Here is a 20375-nt window from a genome sequence, read left to right on the forward strand (position 1 = left end):
CTCGTAGAATCCGCTGTCCACCTTTGCACCCATTCCCTCTTGTCTGGGGACTGCATGCCCGCCGGATCGACCCCTGAAACCGAGATGATCACCCAAACCTCTGACCGGGAAACGGTGGGAAGACCCTTGACTCTCCCCACCCGTGTAGCTACAGCCGTCCCCTTGCGCAACAATGAGCTAACGTTTTCCGCTAAATAAATATTAACTTTTTTTGTACGGAGTCTTACAGCATTAACGTTTATTTTCCAGACAAGTAGGGTAATAGCAGAAGAGCTGTCGGCGTCGGGCTGTCCAAAGTTGTTTGGAGCAGGTGGAACTATAGAACCGCTTCCGTGTTTCCCGCCGGAGCCGACCGAGAGGGAACGAGTTCTTCGCCTCTGCGTTGTCGGGTCTGAGCCGGAGGGTGACGGGGTCAGGGTTGGGCGTGCGGGACCGAGAGCGAAGGGCCGGGGCTTGGTGTGTGGGACCGAGAGCGACAGGGGCCGGGCTGAACCGAGTCGCGAGTTCCCAGGGTAGGAGCCAAACCTCGGGCAAGAGAGGCGGTGGTTACCGTCCTCCCGTGAGGAGTCTGTTGACCGAGGGCGGATTCTGACCCTCAGCCAAAATGTCCATCTTCACTCCCACCAACCAAATCCGGTTGACCAACGTAGCGATTGTCCGCATGAAGAGAGCGGGGAAACGCTTTGAAATCGCCTGCTACAAGAACAAAGTGATAAGCTGGAGGAATGGAGCGTGAGTATCCCGTCCATGCACCCAGCACACAGTTTGTTACTTCTGTTGATCTAATATATCTCCATTTGTTTGTATTTTTATGTAATTTGGTATTGTCGTGGACTAGGATTTTTTTTTGAGGTAGTATGTATTTATAATAAAGGGGCTTCTGTTCGTTAAACATCCGAAGAGCTATGTGGTGGCTTCCATCTCAAAGTTCATCGTGTGTCATAATACTCACTTAAACCTTGATGCTATTCCCACAGATGTGCTGAACTTCGAACTTAACTTCCGAACCCATCATTGACTGATACCTGAGTTTGGGTGCCGACCCTCCCATTCAATTTTGTCATCCTTGCAGCTCTCCTCCTCTCACACGAAGAGAGTGTCCATTCTTAATTATTCGTGTCTCCTGATCCCGTTGACCAAGAGCTTAAAAAAAATTAGGACTCATTAAAGAGGGAACATAAGGACTGGATCACATGCTTAGGACTCTTTTTTAGACATTTTATCTGACATATATATTCACTTACTATTTACATTACTATTTTCTTTTATCTAAGAATATATGCATTAATATACTAGTGTGCTTAATCTTACTACAAATAGATTATAATTCTGGAAATAAATAGAGCTATAGGGGCTTTCTCCAAAAAGTCAAGTCAAATCAAGTCACTTTTATTGTCATTTCGACTATAACTGCTGGTACAGTGCATAGTAAAAATGAGACAATGTTTTTCAGGACCATGGTGTTACATGACACAGTACAAAAACTAGACTGAACTACGTTTTAAAAAAAACACAGAGAAAGCTACACTAGACTACATAAAGTGCACCAAAACAGTACAGGCATTACAATAAATAATAAACAGGACAATAGGGCAAGGTGTCAGTCCAGGCTTCGGGTATTGAGGAGTCTGATAGCTTGGGGGAAGAAACTGTTATATAGTTTGGCCGTGAGAGCCCGAATGTTTTGGAGCCTTTTCCCAGATGGCAAGAGGGAGAAGAAATTGTATGAGGGGTGCATTGGGTCCTTCATAATGCTGTTTCCTTTGCGGATGCAGCGTGTAGTGTAAATGTCCGTGATGGTGGGAAGAGAGACCCGATGATCTTCTCAGCTGACCTCAAACGTCAAAGGTCAAACATCTAGGATGGTGTGATTGCTAATTTAAAAAAAAATTTTGTTCTGATATAATTACATTGAAACAAACATAGTTTATATTTCAGTTTACAGCGTCACAGTTTTACATGAAATCATTGACTATCATAGAAATTAAACGTGTAATTGTGGAACTGTAGATTGGGTTGCTAAGATCATGCAATATAATGAAAAGAATTTTCACTCCTTTACAAAATTAACATTTGTAAGAAAATATTAGTCTCTGTGACAGTGCAGTATCAACCAAATGAGAATTTTAAGTCAGTTCTTGTTTTGTTACAATATGGCAACAATGAATAGAATTGAGACAGGTTTTTTTTTATAAACAAATAAAACATTTATTAAACACTGCTCAATAAAAATGAAAAGTAAACAAACGACTAACTTAACCAGAAGTTAACTGCTATATGGCAACTCGAACAGTTTTTAAAGCTATAAATGCGAACACAGTTCTTAAAAGTGGTTAATGTGGAAGTCCAAATGATTTACACAGACAATTAGGAAAGACTTTCCTTAAGTAACGAATTCCTCGACGACGTAACGTTACTGCTGGTCCCAGCCAAAATATGCCTTGCCCTAAGGATTTACAATGAAGGAAATTAAAACAGCTTAAAGAAACTGACCTTCCCTTGACGAATAACACTGTGCCCAGCCCTTACTGCTTTCACAATGCAGAGGCTATCTTGGATGCAGGTTGCAACCTCCTTGAACAAGGATTCAATAAGGTCGATCCTGTAGTAAACTACCGACGACACCAACTTTTCTCGATCCTTTGGGTTTCCGTACCTCGGTAAATCTTCACTCTTCAATCCTTAAACTTTAAAATTAAATCAAAGATACATCAAACATAACTGGCAGTGGTTTTCAAAACTGCCGGCACAACGACAATGTACCTTACAGTGGGAATCAAAACTCCACTTTAAAACAAAACTGCGTCATGAAACCAAATACGCAGCATAATGAAATAACGGACGACTTAAATGATGTCCCAGCAAAAACTCTTGCGTCATAGCAGGCTTTCCCCGTTTTATACCTGTTGAAAACAGGCCATCACGTGACCTCACACTGGCGGGAAAATTACATCGTGAACTCACGCTGGCGGAAAAATACATCACTCCACCATCACAAGACCATTACATCACGCTCACCAGATACTCAATTACATCATGGTGTTGTGACAGTCACAACATACCCACGTGGTATGTAACAGTTTACTAGAAGTTTGATTCCAATTGGATCACATCCAGAGAAAGCATCTGGATTTCATTCTGGGTCCTAGGAAACGAGAGAATGCAGTGACACAAACTTTTAGATAACATGATCTACTGGATAGTTAAGTGAAGTATGGGTTTATAAAGAGAGACTTGAGTGGTTTTGTTCTGTATGCTTTTATGAACAGCTCTTTATCTCAACCCATCTTGTATTTTCAGCGAAAAGGATCTTGATGAAGTTCTTCAGACACACACCGTGTTTACAAATGTATCCAAAGGACAAGTGGCAAAAAAAGAGGATTGTGTAGCAGCATTTCAGACAGATAATATGACAGACATATGTAAACAGGTGTGTTTTGACAAAATTTGCAGAAGAAATAAGTTGTGTTGAAAGCTATTGCCTGATTGAAAATTGTTATTTTCTAAGTTCGCTTTAATGTCACAGTGACAGTAGGTTGATATATTTTGGAAGTGTATTCCAATAACTTGAATAAATATTGTATCTGGGTTGCCCAGACTCTATCTGTCCCTGAAGTGCTTCTAACCAACAATGTTTAAAATATATAATAAATAGTTATCATGAGAAACTCTGATGAGAATCAATATTAATCTCTCCAAATAACTTACAATTGTGTAATTATAATAGTTACTCCTTAATACTTTGAGTTCAATTTTAAGTACAAATAAGGATCTTTATCTTTCAGATTCTGGCAAAGGGTGAATTGCAGGTGTCTGACAAGGAGCGGCATGCGCAGCTTGAGCAGATGTTCCGAGACATAGCGACCATAGTAGCAGAGAAATGTGTCAACCCCGAAACAAAGAGACCTTACACCGTGAACCTAATAGAGCGTGCTATGAAGGACATCCACTACTCTGTGAAGGTCAACAAGAGTACAAAGCAGCAGGTAGACTAGTACAAAACACTAAATGGTGCAGTTTTTACTTGGATTTGCAGGGGTATTTAAGTCAGAGTGCATGTTCTGATGTTCACAGTAACAAGAACAAGACTTCCAAACGATTCTTTTGTTGACAAAACAATTTCATCTGTGTAGAGAACACCAGATGTGACAATAAGATGTTTATTTTACTGGATTATACAGGTTTCTTTATGTTTGTAATTTTTGTTTAAGCTTGCAATATTTCTACGTTGGCTGGTTCAGCTTTTGAAGTAAGATGAGAGTAGTCATTTATTTAGGGTTTTTTTGTTGTTAATTCATGTTTTTGTGCAGATCCAAGCATCGAGCTGTCCAGCTTCTCAACAAAACTCACTCAGGTGTTAAGCCCTAGCTGTCTCTGCACAATATCAACAGGTTACTTGAAAACTAGTGCGACTTCGTTTTCAGTAACTTGTTGATTCAGAAGTGTGGAGAGGGCACCGCCTGACCTAATTTCTAGGTTGATGTGTACTTTATTTCAAAATCATAGGCTAATACATTATGGCCCATTTTTGTAGACGGTTAACTATACACTGAGATGACTTTTCTTATTACCCTAAAATGGACAGCAGTGGTTTGTGATCAGTAAGAAAAGTGAAGCATCTTGTGGAATTTCTTCACAGTAAGGATGATTCCCAAGGCTTCCTTCTTGACTTGTCCACATTTCCTTCCTGCTGAGGTCAGTGATCTTGCTGCATGCATGTCAGTTTTTTTTGGAACATTCGAGGAATATATGGGATTAGACAGCTCCCACCCCATAGTTGAACACATTCTTCTTGATGACAGTTGACAACCCTGGGTTTTCTTATGTGGCAATGTTTTTTTATCTTTCTATTTTATATGCGCGTGTATGTTTCTGTACTTTGGCCCCTGAGGAAACCTGTCTCGTTCAATTGTATCCATGTATGGTTTGAATAACAATTAAACTTGATTTAATTTGATTTGAAATGTGTCAAAAGAAGGTTTGATAATAGACAGTAGGTGCAGGAGTAGGCCATTCAGCCCTTCTAGCCAGCACCGCCATTCACTGTGATCATGGCTGATCATACACAATCAGTACCCCGTTCCTGCCCTCTCCCCATATCCCTTGACCCCGCTATCTATAAGAGCTCTATCTAACTCTCTCTTGATTGCATCCAGAGACTTGGCCTCCACTGCCTTCTGGGGCAGGGCATTCCACATATCCACCACTCTCTGGGTGAAAAAGTTTTTCTGCATCTCTGTTCTAAATGGCCTACCCCTTATTCTTAAACTGTGGCCTCTAGTTCTGGACTCACCCATCAGCGGGAACATGCTTCCTGCCTCCAGCGTGTCTAATCCCTTAATAATCTTATATGTTTCAATCGGATCCCCTCTCATCCTTCCAAATTCCAGTGTATACAAGCCCAGTCGCTCCAATCTTTCAACATATGACAGTCCCGCCATTCCGGGAACTAACCTTGTGAACCTACGCTGCACTCCCTCAATAGCAAGAATGTCCTTCCTCAAATTTGGAGACCAAAACTGCACACAATACTCCAGGTGGGGTCTCACCAGGGCCCTGTATAGCTGCAGAAGGACCTCTTTACTCCAACACTCAATTCCTCTTGTTATAAAGGCCAGCATGCCATTAGCTTTCTTCACTGCCTGCTGTACCTGCATGCTTGCTTTCATTGACTGTTGTACAAGAACACCTAGATCTCGTTGTACTTCCCCTTTTCCTAACTTGACTCCATTTAGATAGTAATCTGCCTTCCTGTTCTTGCCACCAAAGTGGATAAGCTCACATTTATCCACATTAAACTGCATCTGCCATACATTTGCCCACTCACCCAACCTGTCCAAGTCACCCTGCATTCTTATAACATCCTCCTGACATTTCACACTGCCGCCCAGCTTTGTGTCATCGGCTTCTTGGACTAGCTCCACATGGCACCCTTGTTGAATAGGGCATTGAGTACTGCAGGAAGAGATACTGAATAATGACTGATCATGCCTAAAATTGATCGTAAAGTGCTGACATTCTGATGGTGGAGCATCTTTAAGATAGTAGTAATGTTTTTGGGAGCAAGGCAGTGACAGAATCCCAGATACTTGATTGAAGACAGCAGGAGGCTGAATCTTTCTGCCCAAAGTCTTGTAGTTTGTTCAAAGCGTGGTCCAGGCATTGGCATAGTTCTGTCTGATCTGTGCCCATCACATTATCAAGGTAAGTGGCAACACCGTCAATACCCACTCAGCATGATGTCCATAAGCTGTTAGAAAATTGAATGAGCCGCTTGTACATCAAAAGGCAGAGGGAGGAGTAAAACAACGCCTTGTGTGTTGTAATGGTGAGAAGCTCCTGTGTATTTTCTGCCACTTCAGCCTGGACGTAGGCTTCAGCCAAGTTCAGCTTCGCGGAGTATTGACCGCCATTCGGTTTTGCAAAGAGATCTGCTGGTACCGGTAATGACTGCTGGTGTGTCTACATAGCCACTTTTGAGACCAGCTGAGAAGTCTGCACACAGCCTCAGTGTACTGTTGGCCTTCTTGCTAATGACTATTGGAGCCGCACACATCAGTAGTTGCCATCTTTAATCACTCCAGCTTGTTGTAGGCAATCTAGCTCTTGCTCAACGATTGGTACGGCTGCGTATGGTACCGGTCTTTTGGAACAGAAGACTAGCTTTGTGTCTGGACAAAGATGGAGTTCTGCTTGCAGTTTGGTGCATTGACCTATACCTTCTTTAAACACTGCTGTATAGCGCTGTTGTAGTTGTATGGTCTCACATACTGATGGTGGTATGGCGTCAAATGAAATGATTTGAACAGCCATTATCTTCATACGGACCTCATCCAGAGGGATGCTGCAGAGATCAAGCTTGTCCATCCAGTCAGTGCCAAGGACATTCAGGTCTGGGGGGTCTGTTAGGTAACACACACTGTTGACTTGGTTTCCATTCAGCTGCACCATGCAGTTCAGCTCGCCAGAGTTCCACCCAGTGCCCTGCAGAAGAGTGATAAGTTGATTTGACTGGTAGGGACTGAAGTGCCCACCACTTGCATTTGGAGATGATACAGTGTCAAACATCACCATTGAGTTGAAGCTTAACCAACTGATTATTGATAAATACATTGATGTACCATCTCCTGGGGGTAAAGTTTACTTTGAACATGACCATTAAACTTCTTGTACATTTTGATGGCTGTTAAAACTTCTTGTGCTGTGTTTCACTAGCCAGAAAGACAGTGAAGGACGGGAAAATTCTTTGTTACTATGGTGTTGGCATTTGCTGCAGATGTGTTTCTTATGTTGGCAGTTTTTTTTGCGTTATGCCATATGGCACTGTTCCAACAAGCTGTGTTTGGCTATTTGGAGACCTACTGAGTGATGTCTGGGCCATTGGAAACTGCATTGACATGGTTCTGTTTGACCAGTATGGAATTCTGTTTCAAGTTGACATTCTTTCGTGATAGCTTGTCTTGTTCCAGTCTAGCCAATAGCTGTTTGTGGATGTCTGCATTGCCAAGTGCCTGAAGTCTGCAAATAAAAATCAGATATTTGCACTGTGATTCAGTCACGTTACCCAGCTTGAACTTTTCACATTCGCGATTGATGATACCAGCATATGTGATGAAGTCATCTGCCTCGTGTTTAACATCTTGTAGGCAAAGGTAGCAAACACTGAAGAGAGATGACTGCTCTCCAAAAAAAGCTTGTTAGCTGTTGGACAGTTTCATCAAACGATAGATCACACAGGATCTGAGGCAGGATGAAGTTGAAATAACGTTCATATTCAACAGTACCCAATTTTCGGAGCAAAGTATGTGTCTTCCACAAGTCATCTTTGCTGGCAAACTTGACCTGGAATATATCTTTGTAATGTTTGAACCATAATCATTGCTCCATCTAAGCTGTGTTGGTGTATGGCCATTTAGTAACTGAAATGCTCCCAAGCACATAGCCTTTGTTGCTGCACAGCTGGTATTTTCTTTTACATAATTTTAATATCATTGTGAAATACCCTGTAATTGTATGTTAATGAATATAATCCATAAATTTTCTAAATAATAAATGTACCACAACCTTCACTTTGAAACATTTTAGAGCTTCAGTGTATTTGCATTGCTGGTGTTTCACGTTACAGCACTGTTACAAATTGTAACAATAAACATAGAATGGAAATGAGTAGTCATTGTTAATAAACTGCCAGCCTTTGGAAAGCTGCCAACACAGTCCAGTCAATATTCGTAGTATGCATATTACAAAAAAAATTAAAATGCCACGGTTTTCAAGCCGTGTAAAAAAATTTTTGCTCAGAGCAATGGTTGGTCCACACAGCTGTAAAAAAAAAGGATGGAGGAAACATTGATCATGATTCAAACATAGCTCACGAACGTTTAACACCGATGTTGATGGACTCACTGATAACCTGCTGGTCAAGGTTTTGATTAACTTCAGTTGGGCTGCCCAAAATTGAGCTTGCTGCTATTGTAGAATTGCCCTTAAGCCTTCTGAGAAAATTGCTTTGTTGATATAATGCAGCAGCTTGTCACCAATTTGTTGTTTGCTTGCCCAATAATTACTGATGAGACCGAGAGCCAGGAGATAGAATAAAGCCAGAACTCGAAATAAACCTTTATTCAGTTAAACCACTCAACTACAAAAATCTCAAAACTCAACAATACGTGCCAAAGTAGGACTAATTAAATACTTCACTCAAGAAGACTCGAGGTGTTGATGGGAACGATGACCAATCAGTGAAAGACTGGGATTGGTTGTCAGCTGACCAGTAGGGTTTGGCTGTTTCAGCTTGCTGTGACAGATGTCAGGAGATGCAGTGTCTGATCGATTCTTGCAACCACGTTATTGGTATTGCTGTTCCAATTAGTTTACAGTCATTGGTGACCATCAGGATGTTGATGATGGAGGTTTCAGAGATGTTCATCCCATCAGGTCAAGGTTGGGGGTTTAGACTGTCTCATTACACTTGGTCATTGCTTGATATTTTTGTGGCAGACATTACTTGCAATGTATCAGCCTATACCTGTACAGGTACAGGTGTGAACTGTCAGTTGCTGTAAATTTGTATGTGTAGTTAAACATGGTGTAAACATCAGCTGGCTTACTCACTTCTGACCTTTATGACGAATGGGAAGAACACTGAAGCAGCTGAAGGTGGTTGGGCCCAGAACACTACCCTAAGAAACTCCTGCACTCCTGAAATTATAACTGGAGCTGAGATGACTGACTTCCAAAATTCACAACCATTTTCCTTTGTGCAGTATGTTACTCCAGCCATCAGTGTTAAAAATCCTTGAATCTTAAGTTTGTATTTGAGTTCTTCAAAACAAAGGAATTAAAGCTGTCCTGCAGTATTGTTCTTGAAATTGGCGTGTTGACAAGGATGATATTTATGTATCACCACCGGTTGTCTAGATGATAGTGGTACAAATGATGGAGGTTGACAGCTCAATCTTCTATTTCTGCTAGGAAGTGCTGGACAGTCAGGGAGGATACTGCATTTGTCTTGAAAGAGTATGGGAGAATATCCTTGAACTGTTTCCTCTGTCCACCTGGTGTCCGCTTCCAAAAAGTGATTTTGAAATTTGACGTTTGTTTCAGGAGTTTGGTAACTGGTTCAGTGGCAGAGAGAGAACTGCACTTTTAGAGATGCTGGCTTTCAGTTTAAAAGTTTGACCCGAGGCACCATTTGGACTGCTGAGATGCACACATAAAGCAATCATGGTGCCACTGGAAAGAGTTCAAAGTAAATTTTTTAACCAAGTATATATGTGTTACCATATACAACTCTGAGGTTCATTTTCTTGTGGGCATACACAGTAACTACAATTTTTCCCCAGTGAATGCAATGCTCAACCAATTATGACTGTTACATTCATCTTACTTTCATCTAAAATTTATCTGCTATATTTGACTATATTTCAGAAGTAATCTATGCAAATGAAACATTATTAGAAAAAATAAATTTGTAAAGGAATTAATGCATTATTGTATTTAAGGTTCCACTGGACATGTCAGAAACAGAGGATTTTGGATTAATATTTGAGTATCGGTAGTGTAATGTTAATGCTGTAGAAACAAATCCAGATTAAATTACATTACAGTGCTGATGTTTAAATATGCGTATCTAAATTCTACTTGCTTAAATGTTCCAGTGAACAGAACTGAAGTAACTAACTTTTAATTTATCTTTTCATATGTAAAGGCATTGGAAGTTATCAGACTGCTCAAGGATAGCATGCAGATTGAGCGTGCTCACATGAGACTCCGACTCAGGATTCCAGTAAAGGATGGAAAGCGGCTTAAGGAAAAACTGAAGCCACTGATTAAAATGATGGAAAGCGAAGAATTTGCTGAAGATTTAGATGTTGTAAGTTTTTTTTTACATTCCTGGTATATTGGAGTATCATGATCAATGCTATTGGTTTGAAGGTTTCAGATTTGGATTAGTTTACTTTCATGCTCACCAGGGTGCAATGTGATTTCTTGGCTTGCATTAAAATCACACTTTAATCCCTCAAAACATATTTAATCTCTCAATTTTTTTCTAGTTAATAAAAATTGTTTATCTGCATATCCAGTGAAACCATGTCAATTTATTGGACCTAAACATTAATAAATGTAATTATCAAAGATGTTAAGATTTTTCAATGCAATAAATTTGTAATGAGTCAGAGTTCTACAAAATACAAATGGACCCTTTGTCCCACAATGTCTGCACTGATCATTATGCCTACCAGTACTAATTCCACTTGCCTGCATTAATTCCATATCCCTCCTCCTCATTCTCGTACTTGTAAAATCCTCCTAAAATGCATTACTGTTCCTGCATTCACCACCATCTGTGGCAGCTCAATTTTTATACTGACTGCTTTTTATGTGAAAAGTTTATTGAAATATCTTATAATCCACCTTCCTTTCCATCTATCTCAAATATACATTTGCTATCTACCCTATCCATGCCCCTCATTTTATTTACATCTATCATAACATTACTCGGTCTTTCCTTCTAATGTAAATGTCTAGTATCATCTCAGCCCACCAGTGCAGGTAACATCCTTGTAATTTCTGTCTCTAGCTTAATCATGTGAGATATTAACTGATTTGATTGCATAAAACAGCAGTTGCTGAATATTTAAGAAATACTGACCAGGAAATAAAATTCTAAGTTCAGCAGGGTTAAAAAATGTTATAATTGTATTAACATTTCCTGTATGGAATTATCATGTCTTAACTGAGGTAGAAAACAGGTGTTGGCCTACTCTGGGATGCTGCAGACATCAGATTGATTACTAATCATCGTAGGTAACTATTGACTTTTGCTGAGAAATGTTGCTGGCTGGATACCAAATGATGCTTGGCTAGCCTGTGCTTTATTATCCTCTCTGGTCTGCTAAAATTCACACATGAATGCCCACTGCATAGATGCAGGGTTGAAATATAAAGGGAACTTGGCTATACACTCATTGATGGAAGTGATAGAAAGATTTGAGATCTGAAATTTCTTTTAAATGTTAGATTACACAGCCAGCAGCTGCACAAATTTTCTGATGGTCCAAATGGCCATTTGTTTTTTTTTTGGTAATTAAATAGAAATCATCTTTATTATTTTACTGCAGGTATGTTTGATTGATCCTGGTTGCTTCAGAGAAATTGATGAACTAATCCGACAGGAAACAAAGGGAAAGGCTTCCCTTGAAGTTCTCAGCTTAAAGGAGGTGGAAGAAGGTGATGAAAAACTTGAATAAGTTGTTCATGGAAGTTTTGGTCCAGCTGCAAAACCAAGTATTCTTAAACCACACTGGTACCAATAAATAATCCATTTAAAGTGGACTGAAACTGTGTTTGCTTTAGTGGGACCCCAAAAGGAATAAGTAATATACATTTTTTAATCCTTAATCCACTTGATACTCTTTACAGAAGTATTCTATTCTTAGATTATTTTTCTCTTGTATTTAATTAAAAGGTGTTTAAAGATGTTAAAACGTTGCTTTGTTGATTTCTTTAACTTGTACAGTTACATGACTGTAATGCTGGTGTTCATTTGCTTTCAATTATGAGTATTCTGAAGTTCCATTTTATCACAGTATTGAAAAGTCCACAAAAAGTTTTGGATACAGCCTTGTCCATCACAAGCAAAGACCTCCCCATCATTGAGCACATTTACAAGAAAGCAGCATCCATTAAGGACCTCCATCATCCAGGCTATGCGTTCTGATACCGTCGGTCCCACACCACCAGGTTCAGGAAGTTACCCTACAACCATCAGACTCCTGAACTAGTAGAGATCACTTCACACATCTCAACACTTCCACAACTTATAGATTCACTTTAAAAGGACTTTTCAACACAGTAGTGTAGTGGTTAGTGCAACACCATTACAGCTCAGGGCATTGGGAATTTGGAGTTCAATTCCGGCATCCTCTGTAAAGAGTTTGTATGTCCTCCCTCTAGAATGCCTGGGTCAGTAGGTTAATTCATCATTGTAAATTGTCCTGTAATTAGGTTAAGTGGGGAGTTGTTAGGGATTGCTGGGTGGTGCAGCTTATCTCTAAATAAATAACTAAATAAACTTGTGCTCAGTATTGTTTACTTTTATTATTTGCATGATATCTTTTGCACATTAGTTGTTGGTCAGTCTTGGTTATAGTTTTTCCATAAGTTTTATTTTTTGTTTCCCGCAAATAACTGCAAGATGATGAATCTCAAGGTGCACAGGCTGACATACATACTTCGATAATAAATTTACTTTGACTTTGAGCTTGTAGTGGTAGAAATACACTGAAACAAGAAGTGAGTCACTTACCACAGAATATTTACTCTTACACTGTTCAAAAGACACTTAGGTTATCATTAATTTCATCAGAATGTGAGCAAGCACTTATCAGATACAGACCTTGTCATTTATTAATTAAAGCCTGGACGGTCAACCCCCACTGCAATTGGCCACAAACTGTGTCATTGGTCTTAATTAATCTGACCACCTCATGGAATATATTTGTAACAGTTTTTCATAGATAGTGACCTGCCATCTCTACAACATTGTCACATTGATTGTGTGATCCTTAAGTTTCATTGTTGTAGCACTGATGAAACAAAGCTTCAACCATAGAGTTTGAGACTGTTAGGACAAATACCATGGTGACACAACAACTACTGTTGATGTTATGTTATAAAGCTATTCAGATTTCAAATGTCTTCTGTAGTTTAGTCACTCCAGAATTTGTCCAGCTGTGGAGGATCAGTAATTACATCTGCAATTACTTATTATTAATAAGTATACCACATTGTTAGAACTGTCTATAATACCTATACATTGCTACATTTTTGGCACTGCACAGTGGAAAGAGTTTGGGAAGGATTAAAAATGATTAAAGGAAATGTTATGCAGCAGGTTGCAACAACTACAACTGTGAAGCAGGAGCTCCAGAGAACAAAGTGTACATCCAACCGAAGTAAATTAAATATTTAAATTGTTGGCTAATTTTCAGTAGAAGTTTATATAGTGAGGAAAATTGCTTAATAGTATCTGCAACTGTACAGGATTGTCACACTGGAGATGAACCCAGTGTGACAGACAGCACAAAGAACTGCAAATGATCTCTAAAATTTGTATCATGCACATTACTTCACTCCCAGCTATGCAAAGCATCATGGATAGATGGAGTATGTCTCTCACTTTTCTTAAGGTACATCTGATAAATACTTAGTGCACAACAAATATTGAGGTCACCAGCATTGCAGTGTGTGGGGTTGGATATATACAATCATAATTGTTTATTTTGAACATACAGTTCAGGAATACACAATTTACTGTGTCCTTTATTGCCTGATACAGGTGTAAAGAAAGTTGCTTAAATTCTGGAAACAATGCAGAAAATACAAATACAAAATAAATAAATCATACAAGTTTAGATAATAAATTGCTGTGAATAGATGAACAAGCAAATTTTGCAAAATATTAAGACAGTCAAAGAACAAGCAACTTTTATCAATTCTTAATATGTAATGTTCTCCAAACCCCATCTTTCGAAATCTATCCTTTGAACTCTGCTTCATCTGAATATAATATGCACTGTTATAAAGTATTTTCTGGCTCTGAACATAGCCAATTAGTTGTGTGTAACTGATCATGGTTTAAACATGCTTAAGTTTCTGCATTCCATCAAACTGCTGTGATAAAAATACATCTTTAAAGTAACCTCAGTGGAAACAAATGCCAAGTTGGTAAAAATAGACAGATGATACCACCACATTTAATGACATAACCAAACCAAATACATATCCAAGTGAATGAGCTTGTAGAAATTCTGAACATTTTAATAGCAAGAACATAAACATCTTTTTACTAAATATTGCTTATGAAAATAATCAATTAAAAAATACACTATAAAACTGCAAACAACTTCAATCAGCATGTTTATATGCTTAGTTCAGTCAAAATATTCTTTCAAAAAAGTGTTTTTATCCTCATTTCTTCTGAGGAAAAGCTAACTTGGCATTGTAAGCTGTACTAAAGTGTACCAATTATGTGAAAATAAAGTTCAAATGAAATTTAAACAGCAAAATGAGTTTCTCACATTGCTGTAAATCTTTCTAAAACAATGAGTGTGGACCTTCTAAATGTTCCAGCTAATTTTGATAATGAAAATTCACATCAAACCACTCAATAGGCAATCATTTGTTTCTCCTTGTGAATTAAATATGGCTCGTCTCCTTAAAGTATCTAGAATTTTTTATAGCTTTAGAGATCTTTTCCACATAAATTTTCTGCCACTTACAACAAAACCCCATGATCACAAAAATCATGAAATGCAGTGGCTAGAAATTTTAAACACCAGAATATACTGCGAACACTCAGTAAGCCAGGTACCATCTTCAGAAAAAAGCTAACTTTTTAAAGTTCAAAGACTTTTCATCAGAGCTGCAAAGGAAATCTCCATGAAATATGGACTTTAATTCTCCTTCCTCAGAGGTAACCTGACCTGACAAGTGCTTACAGCATTTTGGTTTTTAAAATCATGATCATACTTAGTTAAGGATGAATATATTCTCATAATTGAATTCAATTGAATAAATGCAAACCTATACATATTTGTTGATTGGAAACCACCAAATTATTGTGCAAATGCCACTTGTGGAAATTATGCAAACCTATTTGAATTATTTTCACTATCTTGTTGGTATCTGAAAATGTCTCATTTTATATCTAACAACATTTTGAAGAATAAGTTGTAGTTTTTTGAGAAGCTATCAAGAATTTGCACAAAAATTAGTTTCACATACATCAGGTCTAACACATTAGTGTATTAAAACAAAGTAAGACTGATTACAAAAAGAAACAGATTCTGATTCTATAATTTTATGCTCATACCTACCAATCCAACGCACCCCATACGGACTTTATAGGTTTGGTCACGTTCAATTTTATTTTGTTATAAAAACTCAATTAAAATGATGTCTTATGTTCTGGTGCATTGTACTATTATCATTTAAATATCACTAACCATTACTACAAACATTAACCAAGCTATAAATGTAGTTTGATGAAGATTTGTAAATATTTGCAACAAACTGGATGGGTCTAATTAGGAAGTCATGGTTTTGTGTTAACATTTCAATACAGTACAACATAGTACTCTTAAATGACAACTAGTACAACATGTGAAATAATAAACATCTGAAATAAAATGCTGGACAATTAATTTATAGTAGTGAAATATTAATATTCACTACTACAGGTTTTCATCAGAGCAGTGAAAATGATAAAACAATAGTGAAGCAAGTTGGGTGAAAACATATGGGTCCGTGTTTTTGACGATTTGTGAATAAATAACATTTTTAATATAGATGGCTAAGTATCCTGATTGAAGCATAAATGATTCCATTAGTCCATAATTATATTTAGAATAAGCAGCAAAGGCACTAGCATTTTTTGTTATAACTGGGAATTACACGTAACATTTCCCATTTAGTGTAGCTTTATATGCTTAGTGACTTAAACACACTGTCTTTGCCAGTATGCAAATCATTGTACTTGTAGTTTCAAGCAGAATTCCTCTTTTTTTACAAAACAAATTGCTGAAGTTCCTTAAAAAAATTGTGCTAAATTCACTTCTTGGCTCTGGAATGCAGGTAGATCAAACTCGTGAGCGGACCAGAGTTCTGTGCAAGTCAGAGTTCTTCCAAAAAGGCCACTTGTGTCTTTGCAGTTACGCTCTGTAAATTAAGCTGTTGAATTAAAGCAAAAAACACATTAATAAATTGTTGAGAGAATACCTTTCAAATTTATTCACCAACAAGTTTCCAAATAATATCCAAGTCTTATCCCTGTATCACATTACTGTATGGCAAGGAGTCTTTCCTATGGGAAATACATGAGGCTACCAATAAAGAGGAGGATTACATTTGTTGGAATGGTTTTAAACGCCGAGTTCATTTATTCAAGGATCAACTTTATTCACCATATACTTTTACATTAACAGTGAATTACGGTAAACTGGGACACACTGGGCAACTGATATGGTGCAACTCAAACTACCTGCGTCTCAATATCACCAAGACCAAGGAGATGGTGGTGGACTTTAGGAGATCTAGGCCTCATATGGAGCCAGTGATCATTAATGGAGAATGTGTGGAGCAGGTTAAGACCTACAAGTATCTGGGAGTACAGTTAGACGAGAAGCTAGACTGGACTGCCAACACAGATGCCTTGTGCAGGAAGGCACAGAGTCGACTGTACTTCCTTAGAAGGTTGGCGTCATTCAATGTCTGTAGTGAGATGCTGAAGATGTTCTATAGGTCAGTTGTGGAGAGCGCCCTCTTCTTTGTGGTGGCGTGTTGGGGAGGAAGCATTAAGAAGAGGGACGCCTCACGTCTTAATAAGCTGGTAAGGAAGGCGGGCTCTGTCATGGGCAAAGTACTGGAGAGTTTAACATCGGTAGCTGAGCGAAGGGCGCTGAGTAGGCTACGGTCAATTATGGAAAACTCTGAACATCCTCTACATAGCACCATCCAGAGACAGAGAAGCAGTTTCAGCGACAGGTTACTATCGATGCAATACTCCTCAGACAGGATGAAGAGGTCAATACTCCCCAATGCCATTAGGCTTTACAATTCAACCGCCAGGACTTAAGAACTTTTTAAAAGCTATTATTAATGCTTTTTGAGATAGTGATTTAGATGCATATCATATTTTTTACTGAGTTAAGTATTGTATGTAATTAGTTTTGCTACAACAAGTGTATGGGACATTGGAAAAAAGTTGAATTTCCCCATGGGGATGAATAAAGTATCTATCTATCTATCTAATACATTTTGGTCCAAATAAACAGCTGCCCCAATTAGCCGAAGTTTCATGGAAATAGTTGAGGTTTAAAAAAGACAAACTGTTTAACTGAGTAACAAGTTGTATTTTTAAATGAAGCACAGATCAAGTTAGAACATTACCAATACAGTAGGCCCTCCTTATCCGCGAGGGATTGGTTCCGGGACCCCTCGCGGATACCAAAAAACGCGGATGCTCAAGTCCTTTATTCAACCTATCTCAATTTGGTGGAGCTTAGGACGCAGCAGAACCCCAGACCTTATTTAACCTGTCTCAGTGCTGTGGACATTAGGACCCGGCAGCTGAGCTCTGAATCCGCAGTGTTTCAGTTCACAAAAATAATGACGATCACAATTGAAAATAAAGTGGAAATAATAAAGCGATCAGAAAGATGTGACATGACATCAGTCATTGGAAAAGCATTAGGCTACAGTCGGTCAACGATCGGAACAATTTTAAAGGATAAAGTGAGAAAGGCCCTGCCCCGATGAAAGCTACAATTATTACTAAGCAACGCAGTGGTTTATTTATTGGGTTTTTGATCCTCCACATCAATCAGGCACGGAAGGAGAGCGCGTTGAGAGTGGTCTGTCACTAGATCGAACTCGGGAACTTCCCGAGCCTGGCGCTGAAACATACGTTAAGTGTTTTATATGCATAGAAAGGTTAAATATATACTATATACTAAGACAAATGTTTGACTAACTGACGCTAAATAATACCGGATGTACCTGTTCCGACTTACATAGTCAGAGAACTTACGATTTTTTCTCAATCCCGATCCACGGTAACCTATGCACATCCTCCCGTATACTTTAAATCATCTCCAGATTACTTGTAATACCTAATACAATGTAAATGTTATGTAAACTAGTTGTTATACTGCATTATTTAGGAAATAATGACAAGAAAAAAAAAGTCTGTACATGCTAGAACAATTGCTGGAAGAGCACTTGCGGGTTTTCTCGATTCGCGGTTGGTTGAATTCACACATGCAGAACTCGCAGATAAGGAGGGTCGACTGTACTGCTACAGTACTATAAAACTGTATTAGCTCCTAATAGTTATTGATTGAGGAATTCATCCAGCGGACGCTGCCATGTTCTTTTCACTGATTGTAAATAAACAAAATCAGCAGACACCCAATGCAGAAAATGGACTAACTTCATTTAATGCTTTTGACAATTGCATACTCCAAAACTTCATTTTCATTGTAATATTCAAGATACCTTCAAATTATTTGTAATTCCTAACCTGAAACAGTGAAATCATTTCATTTTCACTCCTAGGTGTTTCTGGCATGTCCAAGCCAGAATGCTTGAAACCACGGTGAACAAAACAATTCTAAACTGTCTTGCTGCTCATTTCTCGCCAACTTTAAGTGACAAAGATCACTGTTTTTTGAAAACAAAATGTCAGCATGACATATGCTTGTGATAGTAAACCCAATTCTGATTCTGCAACTGATGCTGTTCAAAAATTGTTCACTCTAAGCACGGCAGAGTGTCAAACAGCCATACAAATGCACACAACTGATGTTCAGCAACAGCCTCCAGTCCCAATTAAGTGGCATGGTGCCCCAAATAAAATGAAGAGAATTCTGGCTATTTTCTCTATTTTTGTTCTTTGAGTTGTCCCAAAGAAGCTGCTGCCTCTATTAACTAGCACAATTAACCAGAATCCACTGTATTCAGAATTGGTTGTGGTTTGTTGGAACTACTTGCAACATAAAACATACAACCTTAGGGAATAAAAAGTTAGAAACACTGATACAGAATAAATATGCATAAATGCACAAATATCAGCATTATTTTACAAGGTAAACTGTACTTTAAAAAGTGCTCGAAAGTATTTTCAAGCGCAGTGCACTAACTGAGATAGTAGATAGAAGGGGTTGGGGTTAGAGCTAACTGGAGTGGTCAATCAGATTAACTGCCTGGGTGAAGAAGCTTCTAAAATCACATTAAGTTTTTGTTTTATAGACCTATAGCACTTGCCAGAAGGGAACTTGTGGGTGAAGGAATTTGTGGGGTGAATAGTTTCCGCAATGATTTTTCCTGCCTGTTTTCTTGTCTTGGGCATATACAAGTTCTGCAGTGATGGTACACAGCAACTAATAACCTTTCCTGCTGTCCTGACAGTTTGCTTTAGTTTTCATATATTGTGAGAGGATGCTGCACCATATCAGACACTAAAGGCTAATTGTGAGGATATCCTCTATGATGGCAATGAAAAATCGCATGAGCATGTTTTGTGGAAGATGGAATTTTACCAATTGCCAGAAGTAGTACATCCTCTTCCTAACATTTTTGTTAATGGAGCAGATATGGTTCTCCCAGATGAGGTCCTGTGAAATAATGATAATCAGGAACCTAAATGTTGAAACAGTGCTAACTGTAGAGTTATTAATGAGTGGGTGGAACAGAAGTACATTTCTCCTGAAGTCAATATATATCGCAATCATTTTGAGGGCAATCAGCTCCAAATTGTTGTGATTTCAGCAGGACACTAGCTTTTTTCCTTCCTGGTGGTACTTGGATTTGTCGCGTCTGACGATTAGTTCAATGACAGTGGTCTATCAGTTTAACTGATGGGTTCACTGGAGACACAGTCACTGTTGTATAAGGAAAATGGGAAGACATTCCTGTGGCGCATATCCCCGCATCCTGACTGAGTAGGATGTGGAGATGTGTAGCCTAGTCTCACATACTGCCTCCTGTCAGAGCAGTTTTTGTTGTTCACTGCAGTATGTTAACTTTAGAGAATTTCTCTTGCAGAAGCTCAAGGATGATGGTATTGAAGGCTGAACTGAAATCAAGGGAGTCAAGGTGGTGTATTATCAAGCCCAGACGAATGTTAACTGCATTACTTAGAGAACTGCTGGCTCTATAAGGCGAACTTAAGTGGATCTAAAAAAATCTAGAGTTACAGATTTGAGAAATTATATGACTGGCTTTTCAACTGTCTTCATTATGACTGATCTGAGTGCAACTGGCCAGTAGTCATTCAGTACAGTGATCACTGAATTTTTTGGGGGGACTGGAGT

At 38.7% G+C, this 20375-nt stretch overlaps 2 protein-coding genes across 2 annotated transcripts in view; one reads left to right on the forward strand and one right to left on the reverse strand.

Moving 5' to 3' along the window:
* The first annotated feature begins 351 nt into the window (after nt 1–351).
* Nucleotides 352–11987, forward strand: sbds (SBDS ribosome maturation factor). The gene is made up of 5 exons (XM_073053574.1): nt 352–732; nt 3301–3430; nt 3786–3986; nt 10208–10372; nt 11622–11987. Exons 1-5 carry the CDS (start codon nt 605–607, stop codon nt 11748–11750), a joined length of 753 nt encoding a protein of 250 aa, XP_072909675.1. The 5' UTR covers nt 352–604; the 3' UTR covers nt 11751–11987.
* Nucleotides 11988–13750: 1763 nt separating this feature from the next.
* nf2b (NF2, moesin-ezrin-radixin like (MERLIN) tumor suppressor b) overlaps nt 13751–20375 on the reverse strand; it is a 61832-nt gene continuing 55207 nt past the window's right edge. Inside the window, exon 17 of the mRNA XM_073053573.1 lies at nt 13751–16233. Within this exon, the coding sequence (XP_072909674.1) occupies nt 16177–16233 (57 nt within the window). The 3' untranslated portion in view covers nt 13751–16176. The remainder of the gene's footprint in view (nt 16234–20375) is intronic.

This window comes from Hemitrygon akajei, chromosome 8 (genome assembly GCF_048418815.1).
Source record: "Hemitrygon akajei chromosome 8, sHemAka1.3, whole genome shotgun sequence".
NCBI classification, from domain to species: domain Eukaryota; kingdom Metazoa; phylum Chordata; class Chondrichthyes; order Myliobatiformes; family Dasyatidae; genus Hemitrygon; species Hemitrygon akajei.